At 25.5% G+C, this 15,339-nt stretch overlaps 1 protein-coding gene across 3 annotated transcripts in view; it reads left to right on the forward strand.

Annotated features, from left to right (window-relative positions):
- MTA1-like (metastasis associated 1-like) overlaps positions 1 to 15,339 on the forward strand; it is a 71,801-nt gene that overhangs the window by 43,841 nt on the left and 12,621 nt on the right. The window contains exon 17 of one of the 3 annotated variants that reach the window (XM_014423316.3): positions 13,808 to 14,009. The exons of 1 other annotated variant lie outside the window; for it this stretch is intronic. In XM_014423316.3, coding sequence (XP_014278802.1) covers positions 13,808 to 14,009 — 202 coding nt within the window. Of the gene's footprint in view, positions 1 to 5,885; positions 5,927 to 13,807; positions 14,010 to 15,339 lie in introns of those variants that run through there. One more of the 3 variants, XM_067053727.1, reaches the window with a different exon arrangement.

Consider the following 15,339-nt stretch of genomic DNA (forward strand, 5'->3'; position numbering starts at 1 on the left):
AATCACCTAATGGTGAAAGTAGTCCAATATTTTGAGGCATAAATTCACCTTAAAAAGTTTCATTAAAATCTATGAGATACATAAGCATTCTCTAGTAAACCCACATTAACTGTTTTAAAGTTCAGGGAAACACTACAGTACTGATAAAGTACTAAGCACAGATTAAATAATTTAAAGTTTTGAAAAGCATTGCAGTACTATTTAAGTACTGTAACAAGTATAGATTAATTAATTTGATTAAGTTGAGAAAAGCAATCTTTATAAACACTAAATTTAAAAAAAAAAATTTCAATTAAGCAATAATTATCACCCAACCTATTATAACTATTATTTACAGTTATGGTTTGTAGTTCATACTTTCGAAATATAATTTTTTTATATGAAATTTAATATTATATTATAGATCAATTTATTTAAAAAAAAAAAGAAAGAGCATTGGTTTAAGTAATAGTGATCATAGTGTTTCTTTTTTATTTACCTAATCATAAAAGCTAAATCATAATTTTTCATAGACTATGTTGGTATTTGAAATCATTGAGCCCAGAATTTTTAAAGAATAAGTCATTAATAATATTGATCAGAAAAAGCCACTCTAAATGTTTATTAAAGATTTCACATTTATCAGAATATTGGTGTTAACTTTTGATACGCACACATAACTGATGGGTTAATAGGTCATATATTTACTTTAGAGATATCAACTTACTTATTTTTGGAAAATAATTATTGAGCCTTACCAAGAATTTTTTCTGTGAACATCAAAACATACACATAATAGTTTTAAAAGTTATTGTTTCATGAAGCATTAAACCATTTCTTGCGATATAACTTTTCAATCTTAATTTTTAAATAGATAATTTTGTAATAATTAAATTATGAATGGGATATGCAAAAAATAACATAAAAATACATCATGAATTGATATTTGCATGTTTGGGAAATGAGCAGTGAAAGTGAAAGCAAAACAAATATAGCTCTGAATAATCCTTATCGATTAATTGGTGCATTATTTTTTTGCTACAATTATTTTATATATTTGTGCAATCTCTTGCCTATTTAAAAATAATTATAGAATACACTTTTTCTTTCAATATAATTTATTTTACATTTGAGTAGATTACATATGATTTTATGCTATAGCAAATTAATTTGGTCCTATAAGGTATTAAAAAAATCCTCAACTCGTTAGTTTTATTATTGGTAATGATAAGAAAAGTTACCAGTATATGTGCATGTCTTTTTCTTTTTTTTTTTTAACTTAGATAAGTGAATACAATTTTCAGAAGGAAACAACTATATAAATGGATAATTTATTATGTCTAGGATTTTTATCCACTTTAATATACTTAATTTCAAATTTATATCTAAAAACCGCTGTGAAGCATTGCTTTGTTGTTAGGGCATCTTTGGTTTACTAACTACTTAATTTGAGTGAGTTTATCCCTACTGCAATGTTCTTAAAGGATTATTGTGTTTCATATAAATGAAAAGAATTACAATTTAATATTATTCCTGATTTTTATTTTTGTAATATTATATTCCATGATTATTGTAAGATTGATAGATGGTGCATTGGGGTTTACACTAAGCTAATTACTTAGGTAATTGTTTGAGTTTGTGATTGCCATGCCCATTGGGGTGATAGTGCCAGTGCTCTTGGATCTGGGTGGTTTCAGTTCATTCCCACCTGGTTCAATTAATTTATTGTGGTTGCCCTACAAAATTTATGTTAACTCTCCCACTGTTGACACTGTATTTAAAACAAGATAGTGTTCATATGTTAAATCAAATGTAAGATGAATTTATTTTTGCCATTATAAAAACAAGGGGTGATTTATATCTATTCAAAGTTTATTCTGAATTAAAATCAAGTTGTTTTGAATCAGATAGCAGTGAGGTGCATTTATTCAGCATATTTGTTGTAAAGGTATGTATCAATTACATTTCATGGTTACAGGTGAGATCGAACAATGAAAATAAATTATCATCTTTCATTGTTAATTTATGGGTTTTCCTGAACCATAAATGTTATTATGAGATATTTCTGTGAAATACTGTTTGTTATATAAAATAAAAACAACAGAACTAAAATATAAAACTAAAAAACACATTTACCCTGCTTTTAAATAATGGAACATTATGCAAGATCATTTTAAATTAATATATCTTAAATGAATAATATATTTATCTACTTATCTAAAAAAAAACATTAGTTTTATAATATTCAACATTAACACTAATAAAAAGGTTTAAAAAATTATATTACAACTTATTTTTAATTATATATTAAAGCATATGGTAAATAAGTTTCCACACTGGAAATGATCATATTAAACATATGGGAATTTAAAAAACACATTAATTTTAATATTATTTTAATTGAAAAATCTATTTTTACTTTTTATTGCACCTTTAACAATTAATGGTGATCATTACATTAAGACTTTCAATTTTTCATTAAACATATAGCATATTATTCCAGCTGTACTACAGAATCTGAAGACCTGTGTTTGTGATCCAGGAACATAAATATACACTTGTCTGTTAATATTAAGTAAAGAAATTTAATTTTTAGTCAATAATTTTTCCTTCAGGAAGTAATAAAAAAAATGTCAATAGTACATTCATAAAATATAATTCTATCTAGCCCTAAGAGATTATTTGTCTTTTTCTTCATCTTCTCCCACCATTTTGATTACAGCAGTGTATTTATGGTTGTTTCTAAGACTCATTAGTTGTTGGATTGATGAGGGCCTGGAAGGGCTGTCAGAAATTTGTTGAAGTGGTTCACAAATTTGCCTATTTCTCTCTACATTACTTAAGAATTTGTACCATGTAATGGTTATAACCATCTTTGTTTTGGATACAATTCCTCGACTTCTTCCTCTATAATTTATTCTTCTCATGACTTATATTCTATGTTAGTGATAAGTAAATCTGATAACTATTAGTGTGATCCTGCATCACTATATGCTGCCTATGCTTCAGATTTAAACCTAATTCCATAAACCTGCTAAGTGTTATAGATTCCTCTATTTCATCAAATCCTTTTTAATTTTAATATACCAGGCTACTCTCACCCTTTTCATTTTCAATTTTCCTAGCTCCCTTTATCTTTCTAATTCTAAGGCTGTCAAGCTCTTAGAAGTTGGAACAAGACGAAATAGCTTAACATTAATTTTTCTTTTATCTATAATTGAAATCATTGTGGTCAGTTATTTGTATAATAATTTCTTTGTGACTTTATTTTTTCTCAGCATTTTTATCAGAGTTAAATAGAAATTATTTTTCTCTATTATTTTTTAAAAATTTAATTGTGTCATCTAGATTGTTATATAATTTTTATAATAATTATACTTTGGAAGCAACAGTCCCAGAATAGAGATGATTTCCTCAATGTTATATTTAAACAAGGAAATTTCATCTTTTTATTTTTTATTCATCTTTGTTTTGATAAAGTTTTGGAATTTAGTTCATATGCTTAATAGATTTTAAAAAAATTTAAATTTAAATACCTAAAGTTAAATACCACCTAGACTTGAGTAATAAGCAGTTCATTTATTTGTGATGAAATTGTTATTTGTGATAATTTAAATTTCTCTGTAGTGCAATGTTTTTTTGATTTAGTCAATATTACATAATGGTGTTATAAATATCCTATATATTTTTATTAATGACTTGGTATCCTTACATTTTAAGTTATCTCTTCAAGTTATCAAGATGTTTTTTATTTTGATAAGTAAAAGAAGAATTTCACTTAGTGTTAATTCATTCTAATTTAATGTTAGATTTAGTGATTTCACTACCTCAAATTTGTTAGTATCTAAGTCTAATTTTAATTTAGTTTGACATTTTTAAAAATTATTGTTACTGATATTATTACCATGATGTGATTTAGTTTTAATACATGTTTTTCTGTTTAAAATAAATTGAGCTTATATATTATTTATCTTTTTAAAAGTTTAATATTTATTTCTTAAATGCTACTTGAAAGCCATAACTTTTTGACATTATAACTTTCATATGATAAATCGAATTGAGTTTCACTCATTGCATGTTCTTATGATCTACAGCCCAACTTTGTTTAAAATGGTATGTTTTTTATTTGTATTAAAGTGTATTGACATTTATAAATCTGTGACCTGAGTAAGAGGTTTATTCATTATTATCAGAACCATTAAATGTATTGAAGTTCAAAGAATGATATATAAATAGTGAAACTTGGTTGAACTCCTTTGAAAAAATCTTATGAGCTATTTTCCTTATCACTTTAAAGCTGAAGTTTTGTTTTTTCTCCTCTAAAGTATTTAATTTTGGAACCTCTAGCTTAATATGTTTATATATAATATTTAGGAAAAGTGATGTGCATTGCTTGTAATACTTTGCAGGTACACTTTTATAACCAACTCATTCTGCTAATTTCTTTACTTGAACGTGCATTTTCATTGTGATTTATCAGGTTTAATCCAATTGTGTTCTGGTGTTCTTAAAATTATTTATATTTTGTTAGTTTTTTCATAAAAAAGTAAATAAATATTTTATATTATTAATATTCATTTTTTTTTATTATGGAAAGGGCTTGAATGATTTTTGAATATCATTATCAAAGCATATCATAATATCCCCTTGTTTAAGAGATGTTCAATTAGTTACTCTATTAAATAAAAAATAGTAAAATTGCTTTCTGCTGTGGACAATTCATGGGTATGTTTTCTGTTAAAACATTATACCTTTCAACTTGTTTAGTTTATAGTGGAATGTGTTTGTAATGAAATTAGAAAAAAAAATTGGTGAAAAGAAGAATCTGACTCTTATTAAAAACTACAAAAAAAAAAAAGTTAAGATAGGACTTCTACTTCTTGAATGGCAGTGTCAAGTTTTTTTATATTGTGGTTTTTTTGTGACATATTACTGTTGCACTTTTTAGCTTGGATGAATTATTAAAGGGGATTAATTTACTGTCTTATTTCAATCGAGTCTGCTTGATAATGCAATTTAGTCTAAATATTACCTATTATAGGCTGTATAAGTGGTTAGGCATGTCTTAAGAAGTGTACTTCATACTATGAAAATGTAACTACTTTAATTCTTGCAAAATCAAGGCCTGTTGATTAGTTCTTATACTTCAAATAATGGTTGTTTGTCTACAATAAACTATTGTTATTTCATTTGGAGCATAGAGTGGAAAGTGTTTGTATGTTAATTCTTTATAATTGATTGCTTTGGGGATTTCCAAGGTAAATGTTTGATTGCTTGAGAGTGTATTTATGTTGGAATTTAATTATAAGAATGTAGCTGTAATAATCGGCCATAAAATAATGTGAGAGTGCCAGTATTAGAATTGAGCTTCAAGGCATAGACATTACCATACCCATTGCTTTAAGTGCTGTTCCAACATTGTCATTCCTACTATGTCCTTGCGCTCAGTCATATATTATATATATGATATTACAGTCTGCCTATTTAGTTTCAATTTAATTTTGGCTCATTTTTTTTCTAGAATAAATTGTCACAATGCTCTGATGAAAATAAGTTATTTAACATTTTCATTGATTATAAAAAAGTATTGTTTAATGAAGTGAGTCTCTGTTTTAAGAGGGTGTAGGATCATATAAAATGTAACTTGTTGAAGTTTTAAAGTTTTTTTTTTTAATAAATGAAAATTTTTTACCTGTTTTTCTCCGTACTTTTTGCCAGTTCTTTGATTTCATTATTACTTACAACATAAGTGATCAAAAACTATGTGTATGTTAACTATCTGTCCATGTTTGGTTCTATCATTAATGTTACTACAACTGAAATTGATTACAAAAATAAATAACAGATTATTATTTGTTAAAAGAAAATAATTTAAAAAAACAAAAATGCATCTTTTGTTACCTTAGTACAGCTGAAGATGAGAACTTTTTAACTTCATGGCTAATTCTTCAATATCTTTAGAAGATCTGGTGTAACAGAACATTAACAGAAGTGAGTAAAATGCTTTTTACTTTTGATTTATAAAGGGCTTATACTTTGTTATTTTGTAACATACAGTTATTTTGGAATATATTGAGCAATTTCCAGAATTGGTTCTTATTTATCACTTCCAAGAGAAAAAAATTTATTTCTTATCCAGAGATGTTTTTATTTTTAGATGTAAATTATTGGTTAATAAATCATCTATTATTTATTTTTTAAACTACATGCATTGATAAAATATTTAATATTGAGGTAATAATTGGCTTAAATTAGTTTAATAATTATTTTCTCTGAATTTCTTTTGCTTAAATACAAAGTTTTGTTGTTACAAAGTTTGTTAAATAAAAAGTTGCTTAAAGTTACAGTTTATGCTGGAAAATGTTGTTTTTCTAAAAGGAAGAAAATTTGGAGAGAGGAAAAAGTCTCACACTTTGTCACTTTTAAGGAATTCTTAAGAAAAATTAAGGAAATTAAAAAATGAATCAAGGAATTTTTAGTCAGGCTAATATTTGCTAGCTGAAACAATACAAGATATAGCCTAAAAATAAGAAGTTCTACAATCATTGGGTGTGAAAGATGAAATAATATTAGTTAGGGTTTTGAAATTTAATTCAAAATATTTATGTATTTAACAAAAATATTCTGTATGTATTATTCTTATTTTAAGTTGCTTAATTTTATTCCTTTTCCCTCATTTTTATGTTAAGAAACCAATTTTTTTTAACTAGTAAATTTAAATTAATAATACATCTTAAATGTTGTTTTTAAACTATTTTTAGTTACAATGTACCTTTTAGTATTTTTTGTGACTAATGATCATCTTGACTTATACTATACTATATAGCTTCCTCTAGCTGATAGTTTTGAATAAACACTTACTTATTGGTTCTGGTTTTCTTAAGTGTCAGTATTAGTTATATTTGCTTTTTAGACATTTAAATAAATAAAAAAATTGTATATAAATTATAAATCAAATGTGTTGGGAAAAAGAGAGGAAGCCTAATATGTAGACCTCTTACTTCCAACTCTGTACAAACTTATTGTACAATGCCAGTGATCATTGTTTTCTGTCAAGAGAAAATTTATTATTTTCTGTATACAGAAAATATTAAGCATTGTTAGGATGGAAACTGTTTTGATAAATGCGTCTAGAATCCACTCAACCCTGAAATTAGTGCCTGGCATTAGACAAGGAATGAAACATTGTTGAAGCTCAGCCTAGATTACCCTTTCCTATGAATTCATCGAAGTTATGGTTCAGGCACTTTTACATGTACTTACCTCTTTAGATCTACAAAAACTAATTTTTTAATAGTAAATATGTGAACCATTGAATTAAAAACATATCTAATAAATATTTTCTACTAAAAACAAGGTAGATATATTTTTTTATAGCTTAAGTTGAATTATACAGATGGGATGATTATTTCATTAGATTTGTTTCTTTTACTTAATTTATCTCTTATATTTAGTTTTAAATGTAGGGATTATTATAGTATAGGAGCTTCCAATAGTTAGCAATTTGAGTACCCACTTCATGAATTAATATCTTAAAGTATTATTTAACTACACTCATTTTTTTTAACAATAACTTTTTTTAGGTGTTATAACCTTAAATGTTTTTTGAATCTCTGTTTTATATTGTATATAATTATAACTATAAATAATAACTATACTTTAAGTTTATATCAGACATTTGACTGACCTAAAATTAATCATCAAATTTCATGAATACTTCTCAGAACATTTAGTGTTATTGGAGCCGTTTATCTAGTTCCAAAAGGTTATTTGTTTAATTTAACTAGTATCTGTAGTTATACCCAGTTCTAATAATAAATTACTCTTGGGTATTTTTTGTTTTTAAGTTATCTTTTATTGGGAAAGAAAATCACATATTATTATTTGCACTGCTGAAATCATATGAATGTCTTTCCTACAATATAAGATATAAAAATTATTGGTATTCCCATTTTTTAAGTGTTGTAGGTAAAAATTTAACTTTTTTTTTTTGTGGTTTTCTGTATGTTACAAAATTGTTCAGTATCATAAAAATATAATACCATTTATCCTTTAAAAAATATATTATTTCTAATTTAATTCTCAATTTGTTAATAATTGATTAGCAATGTGTCCAATGATATTTAATGTTTGAGGAAGATATTTAAAATAGTTAGTTGTCGGATTTTATTTTTTCAGAAATTTTATTGAAGTAAAATTTTAATTGTTTGACATTTGTTAATCCAACATGTTTTTTAACCCGATAAGCTCATGGCATCTAATAAGAAAAACATTCAATTTGTCATATTGGGAGTAACTTTAAGAGAGTGTTTCTTGTTAAATCATATCCTTCTATTACTTTTAAACAGCCCTTATAATGGTTATCATGTACAACTTTATAAAGAAGTGTTGATAAAAGAAAATTAGCTTTGTTGAATTATGGCTCTGAAGTCACGGGATTTTTAAAAAAATTAAATAAATGTCTTCCTATATATTTTATTTATTTTATTAACAACCAGTTTTGATTTTTTTATTTGTCAAACTTGCAATGGCCCTCCTGTGCTTGTCAATTGAGTATCTACACTAAATATCGATACACTACTCCTCAATTCGGAGTAGAGTCTTCATTTCATTTCAAGTTTGACTGATCAACTATCCTGAAGATGATTATTGAGACCAAAACTGGTTTTTAAGAAAATAAATAAAATATAACATCAGAAGAAAACATCAAAAAAAAAGTTTGCAATATTTCAACATGAATTCCTTATTTTGCATTGTTTAAATGCAGTCTCAATTTTCCAGAATATTTGGTAATTATCAATGTATTTGATAATCCAAATAAATTAATCAGTTGCATGTTTGTTGGATTATCAAGATTGGACTGTATGTCAAGTTTCATTCTTAGTTACCTATGTTAAACATCTCAATGCCTACCCCTTATTTTCCATTTCTCACCCTTATTATCTGAGGCTTCTTGCCTAATTTCGATTTTATTTCCATTGTGTTAGCTGGACTAATTCTTTTATGGATTTTAGATTATATCACTATTACATTCTAAAAAATCATGTAGTATAAGGATAAAAAAGGAAAAAAAGATTGCCTTACGATTAATTAATTTGGTACACTATTATTATTATTAAAATTTATTTATATTCTTATATCAAACATATTTTTCAGAATGTGTCATGTTCTTGATTTTTTAAATAATTCAGAGCTGAGAATGTGTAGCCGTTAAAGTTGAGTATGAATTACTCCAGTGCAAAAAATAATTTTCCTGCTAGTGCCTATGATTATTTTTTTTTTTTTAATACATGATGTTCAGTGCTTGTCCTTTCCATGATAAAATCTCATATGAATATAATTTTGTTTAATTGGATAAATTGATCATTATCAGTATTATATATTTTTAAAGCTATAAAGTTGATTAGAATAGATAAAATTATTATTATTAGTATTCTTTGTTGAATATGGTTTATGAGATTGGGTTCTGGATGGAGTGTGTTTTGGGACCAGGAAAAGATAAAGAATTTTTTTAATTTTGGACAAATCAAGAACATAAAAAAAAACTGGTAAAACTGCTGTGATTAGTTAATTCAAAGAATAAAAAAATGTCCCAGAATCATTATAACAAGCCTTAAAAATAAGAAAAAAGTTCCAAGTCCAAATAACACTATACCTTCCTCACCATTTCTATTGGATACACAATTACCAATATTTCATGGTCAATGATTTGTCTTCTAAAATTAAAGTCAAATAGGTACATACCATTTTGAAACAGTTGTCTACAGGAAAATAAGTCAGTGAAAGTGGTGAATGGAATTCGATAAAATTGATTTAGTTTCATTTTTAAGGTACAATAAATAAGTAATTATTAAGTGCATTTAAAAAAAAAATTACCCTTGATTTCCTATGAGATGTGCAGATCTTGAGATATTTTGTAGTTAATAGTGAAGCATGACCTAAAGTGTGGAGAAGGGTATGATGAAGGATGGGTTATATGAAGGAAGATTTGTTGTGAAAAAATTGTTAATACCTGCGTTAGATACTAGGATCTTTTGTATTAGTGATTGCTGGATTCATGGAATTGTAAATCAAATATCATCCAAGTCCAGTGGATTACGTTTTTTGCAATATTAATTTTCTAATGTTTTGGTGCTTCAAGTCTTATTATACCAATCCTGTTTTTCCTACATACCCACTACTGTAGCAATGAGCAATATTTTCTTTTAAAATATAATGAACACTTTTTCTGCTTAAGTCTGATGGATAATTTACTTCTTTGGACAGTCCTTGAATTGGAGTGTGATGGAATAAGGATTAGGAATAAGCACTACATTCCATTTAGTACTATTCAAAGTACATTTCATATTTTCAGCAAACAATGATATCTTCCTATTTTAAATACTCTTTTAGCTTGCAGATTAATTTAATCTTTCTGAATTACCTTCTTGAAGAAATCATTGTCTATTGCAGACTTTTTATCCATGCTTTGTTCTTTTTTATATATTTGTTTCGATTCTTGTGAACATATTATCTTTGATGCATTTAATATGATTAATGTAGTTTTTAAAATCTTCCGTATGGGAATCTAAATTCATCATAATTTCTCTAATCATAAACCTTATTCTCTGCTGATTGTTCTGTTTTCTGTGGCCCCTTGCTCTATTAATATATTGTTAATAATTGACAAGTTTTGATATATTATTTGATGAACTTAGTCATTTGTGATATTAGTAAACAATCTTAGGCTTTTGGAATCAATCTACGATAAAGACTTATAGGAATAGTTTGAGATTTTAATTGCTCGTTTAAGGAAATATATTTGTTATTTTTTTGAGATTCTTGTAGTTAGATATTTTAAGAGAAGGAACAAAAATTATTATTTGAGAGTACAAGTATAATGATTACTGAATTGATGGATTTTGGATAAAATGTAATAGCGGGAGTAATAGAGTTCTTGAAAATGAGATTTCTATGGGTGGAAACCTTCATTTTTTAGCTTACTGATGTGTTTCTTAAATGTAGTTTGTACTTGTTTGATGCTGTTGTTGCTTTTATCTGCCTTAGTAAAATGATGGTCCATTTTCATTGTTTTTTTTTTTATAGGTGAGGAATGAATCACCAACAACCCTCATCCAGTTTTTTCCTTCCATTTTTCTTCCAAGATCTTATATCTACCTGAATCTTTTAATAAAAGCTCTTTTAACTGGTTTTAAACTTCTTAAAACTTTAAAACTTAAACATTGAATATAAATAAAACAATAAAATAACACAATATCCTTAGTTTCTTTTAATGATAACTGTTAGGTGAGAACCATAATAATCATTATTCTTAAATTTTAGTATTTCTTTTCAGAGTATTTATGAAATCTTTATTATTAAACTTGATAATGCATTTAGTTTCTTGTATTTTTTATTTTACAATACGAAATGCCCCTCTTCTTCTATGTGCTATTATATTTATTCTTAATATTGTTTTGTTTATAGAATTGGTGTATTATATGATTAACATTTTTCCAATACATGTTACTATGCATTAATAACATTTTGCCTTATTAATCACATCAGATTGGTATTCCTTTTCAATTTCACTTATTTGTATTATATGTTTTTTATTTTATTGGTAGATTAAAATCCTGATCTTATTTCTGGTACTCCACATTTGTAAATTTTGTTTTTACTGTCATTAATATAATATTTTTTATTAGTTTTGTGTGTTGAATTTTCTTGGAACATCTAGAATGTTTTTCTCTTTATATTTGGTAATATTTTTATCTGAATTATCAGGATTAGGTTTTAAATACTTGAATAGTTGTATATAGAAATCTTGACTGAACTAACTGCCAGTATCACATTTATTTCGTTTGTTGCATATTAATCTAATGTTTATTAGTAACTTTTTCAGTTATTAATAAATAATTCCACAATATCACATAAATTAACTTTTTTTAATATTTATGTCTGTTTATGATTAGGAATGTTCCAATATACATTAATCATATTATAAATATACTGTAAACTTTCTTATCAAAATTTGGTTGACTATTCAGGTCTATTAAAAAAAAAAAAAATATTTATTATTATTTAAAGAAATAATTTTCTTATGAAGCAAACAAAAGAAATATCTTGTTTAGTTTTAACTGAGTTTTTGTTTTTTTAGTTGTAGATTTTTAAATATTTTTTTGGATTAACATAGAGTTGAATGAGGTTCTTATTTCTTATTTGGCTAAAAAAGTGTCGAATTACTCTGTTGACATGAGACATAATGTTTTTCTTGCATACAACCACACAACTAAAATCTAAACATATTTATAAGCTGACCCGACCACTCTTCAGGGGACTTCATAGCCAATGACAATATTTTTTGTATCACCTAAGATTCTCCCTGATGGCTATGTTGTATTTATATCATACCAAGTTTCATCACAATGAACTTAGTCTTTTGAAAGAGGTTAAAATATATTGATACAAATACATGCCTACATAGATTAATTGAAATGAAAACTTGAAAATCCTGTCTTTAGAAGAAAAAAGTATTACATTAACATGATGCAATCCAAGATTTATTTTACTCTCTGTTTAAATCTTACTAAGTGTGTCCAAGAAATTTAGTTTAGTAATTTATCTTCAGACGAGTCTTAAACTAGCATTTTTCATAAAAGAAAATTTTGGAACAGTTGTACTGCTACATGCTGTATATTGTGTATATATTCCCATCCTGTCAAAATCCTCCCAATTTCTAAATATATTTTATCATATGTTTTTTTCATCACTTATTTATTTGAGAAACAAAATATTTTTCTTCTAAAATTTTATATAAATTTGTAATACTCAGTTCATTATTTTTTTCTATTCATAATTATTTCTAAATTAAAACATCCATGATTCTTATAATGTCACTTTAGTTGACTCTTCATATCTTATGAACTTAGACCATCCTCTTTATATAACATTTTGATTTTTCCCTTACTGTTTTGTAAATAATCTTTTAGGTGGCTTCTTGATCAATAAAATTATAATATTGACTTAAAAAATAAAGGGATATTCTGTACACACATAGAACCAATGATAAAATAAATTAATTTCTCATATGATATTATAATTGATAAATATTTATTCTAAAGGTGCTAATAAATCAATTTATTGAAATAATTTGAATCTCTTTAGGCATTAGCTTTATTGTGTACAATGAATGTTATATATCATTCTTTCTCAATTGCATTATTAACAATTTTTCATGTTATATAATTACCTATTATTTAAATTTAATTTAATTTAATAGATTTATAAAAATGGAACAGGTTGATGGGTTAGTTGTTGGACATATTTAATATTTATTACTATATCAGCTTTGAAAAGCTAATATTTATTATTTAACCCTCAAGCAGATAAATAGTTATTACAATTTTGGATTATTTACATGCTAACCTTTATTATTATAATGGTTACATTATTTATGATGTCACAAGTTTTGTTATAGCTGTTACATAAACAGAAATATTAAAATATTTTTAATACATAATAAGCGTGAAATCACAATACAGTCTAAAAATTTAGTTGATCCGATATAAATATTCAAAACTACAAACCATAATTTTCACTTTGAAATTGATTAATTGCTTATTTTATTGCACTGGGTTAGTTTTTATTGATTATATAATTATGGTTGGAAATATTTTGTTTTTATTACGGTTTGCTTAGAGCTAACATTATTCTTCTTTACTAGTGCCAACTGATCTGTATCAACATCTCTGTGCAGTTACTGTTTTTTACGACTTTAAAATTATTTGTCACTTTCCAGTGCTTTTAATTAAGATAATACTTTGATAATGGACTATGATATTTATAGGTATCAGCTTGCATGAAGCAGTTCCAAACAAGAGGCTTTCGAGAGACACAGTTGGAGGAGGACCTATAGGCCCTCGAACTATATTAAATCAGCTTAATGGTAAAACCAGAGTTGCTACTATGTCTCGGACGGGTAGGAAGCAGGTTATATCATGGATGGATGCACCAGATGATGTCTATTTTAAATCGACAGTCATTACAAAGTAACTTTTCTTGTTTTGTTTTAAGTTTACTTAAAAAATATTTAAATAAAATTCTATTTATTTTATTTTTAAAGATTAAATAATTTTAATTTATTTGTATTTCTTTACAAAGGAATTATTTTTCAATTAAAAAAATATAAATTAGTAAAATTTATTGCTAATAATTTTTCATTTCTTGTTGATAACAGCTTTGATAGTTTCCGTTCATAGTAACTGCTATATTTGATTGTATTTATCATTTGTACTAAGGTTATTTAATCACATTGCTTAGCTTTAAAATTAAGTCAGAAACCTGGATATTTATGCCTTAAACTTTTACATGAATGTTTTTTTAGATTAAATTATAGTGGACCCTCATTATAATGTGGGCTATTTATTATACTTCAGGTTCAGATATAGTGTGGGCATTGTTCTAATTAGCGTAAAAATGAGTCCACTGCATGTAATAATTTGTTGGTACTTTTTTATTCCTATTTTTTTGTCTTTAAGACTATTTCAGTAAAAAAAATAAAGAATAATTAAATTAAATTATCTGTAATATATGTGTGTGTATGTGTATATATGTATGTATGTGTATATATATATATATATATATATATATATATATATGTACATATGTATGTATTACATGTACATATGTATGTATGTATATGTAACTTCCAAATTATTCATACTTTTATACCTTTGCCGAAGAGTTGGTTTCATTAACCCACACTGTGAAAGTCCACTCAAATTTGCATCAATTTTTTTGTCAGAAACCAATAATTATATTATTACTGTAATGTGATACATCATCAAAGCTTTTTTTGGTTTTTCTCTTCTTTTTTTTTTTTTGTCAACGAAGTGGGTCTTTTGGTGATATTTTAAGAGTTACAGTTTATAAAGTTTTTCTGTGATTGGCATATTCTCAGTTGATATGAAAGAACATGAAATGAAGGTATTTTTAATTACTTATGTTTTTCATCTGTTATGCTATAATTATAAGTTTATGTTACTTAATAAAAAAAAAGTTGTAATAAGAAAAATGGTGCAGTACTGTAAAAACAAAAAAAAAAACTCAATTCGATTTATCTTGTGGTTACTTATTTCAAAACTAGTGGAGCTACATGATAAAATTTATTTACTAATAATATTGAAGTTAAATTAATGATAAAAATAATTATACACACATGCACACATAGATTTACTCTAATGAATGTTAGCTTTATTCGTACATTTGTTTTTATTCTTCAAATTTATTTTTTTGATACATTCTCTTGCATCTAATGTTGAGGTTCAATATAAAAAAAAAATTGATAAGCATAAGTTGAAAGTTGTGTTTGTGTGTCTA

The sequence above is a fragment of the Halyomorpha halys genome, unplaced genomic scaffold, assembly GCF_000696795.3.
Source record: "Halyomorpha halys isolate HHAL.00 unplaced genomic scaffold, Hhal_1.1 Scaffold415.1, whole genome shotgun sequence".
NCBI classification, from domain to species: domain Eukaryota; kingdom Metazoa; phylum Arthropoda; class Insecta; order Hemiptera; family Pentatomidae; genus Halyomorpha; species Halyomorpha halys.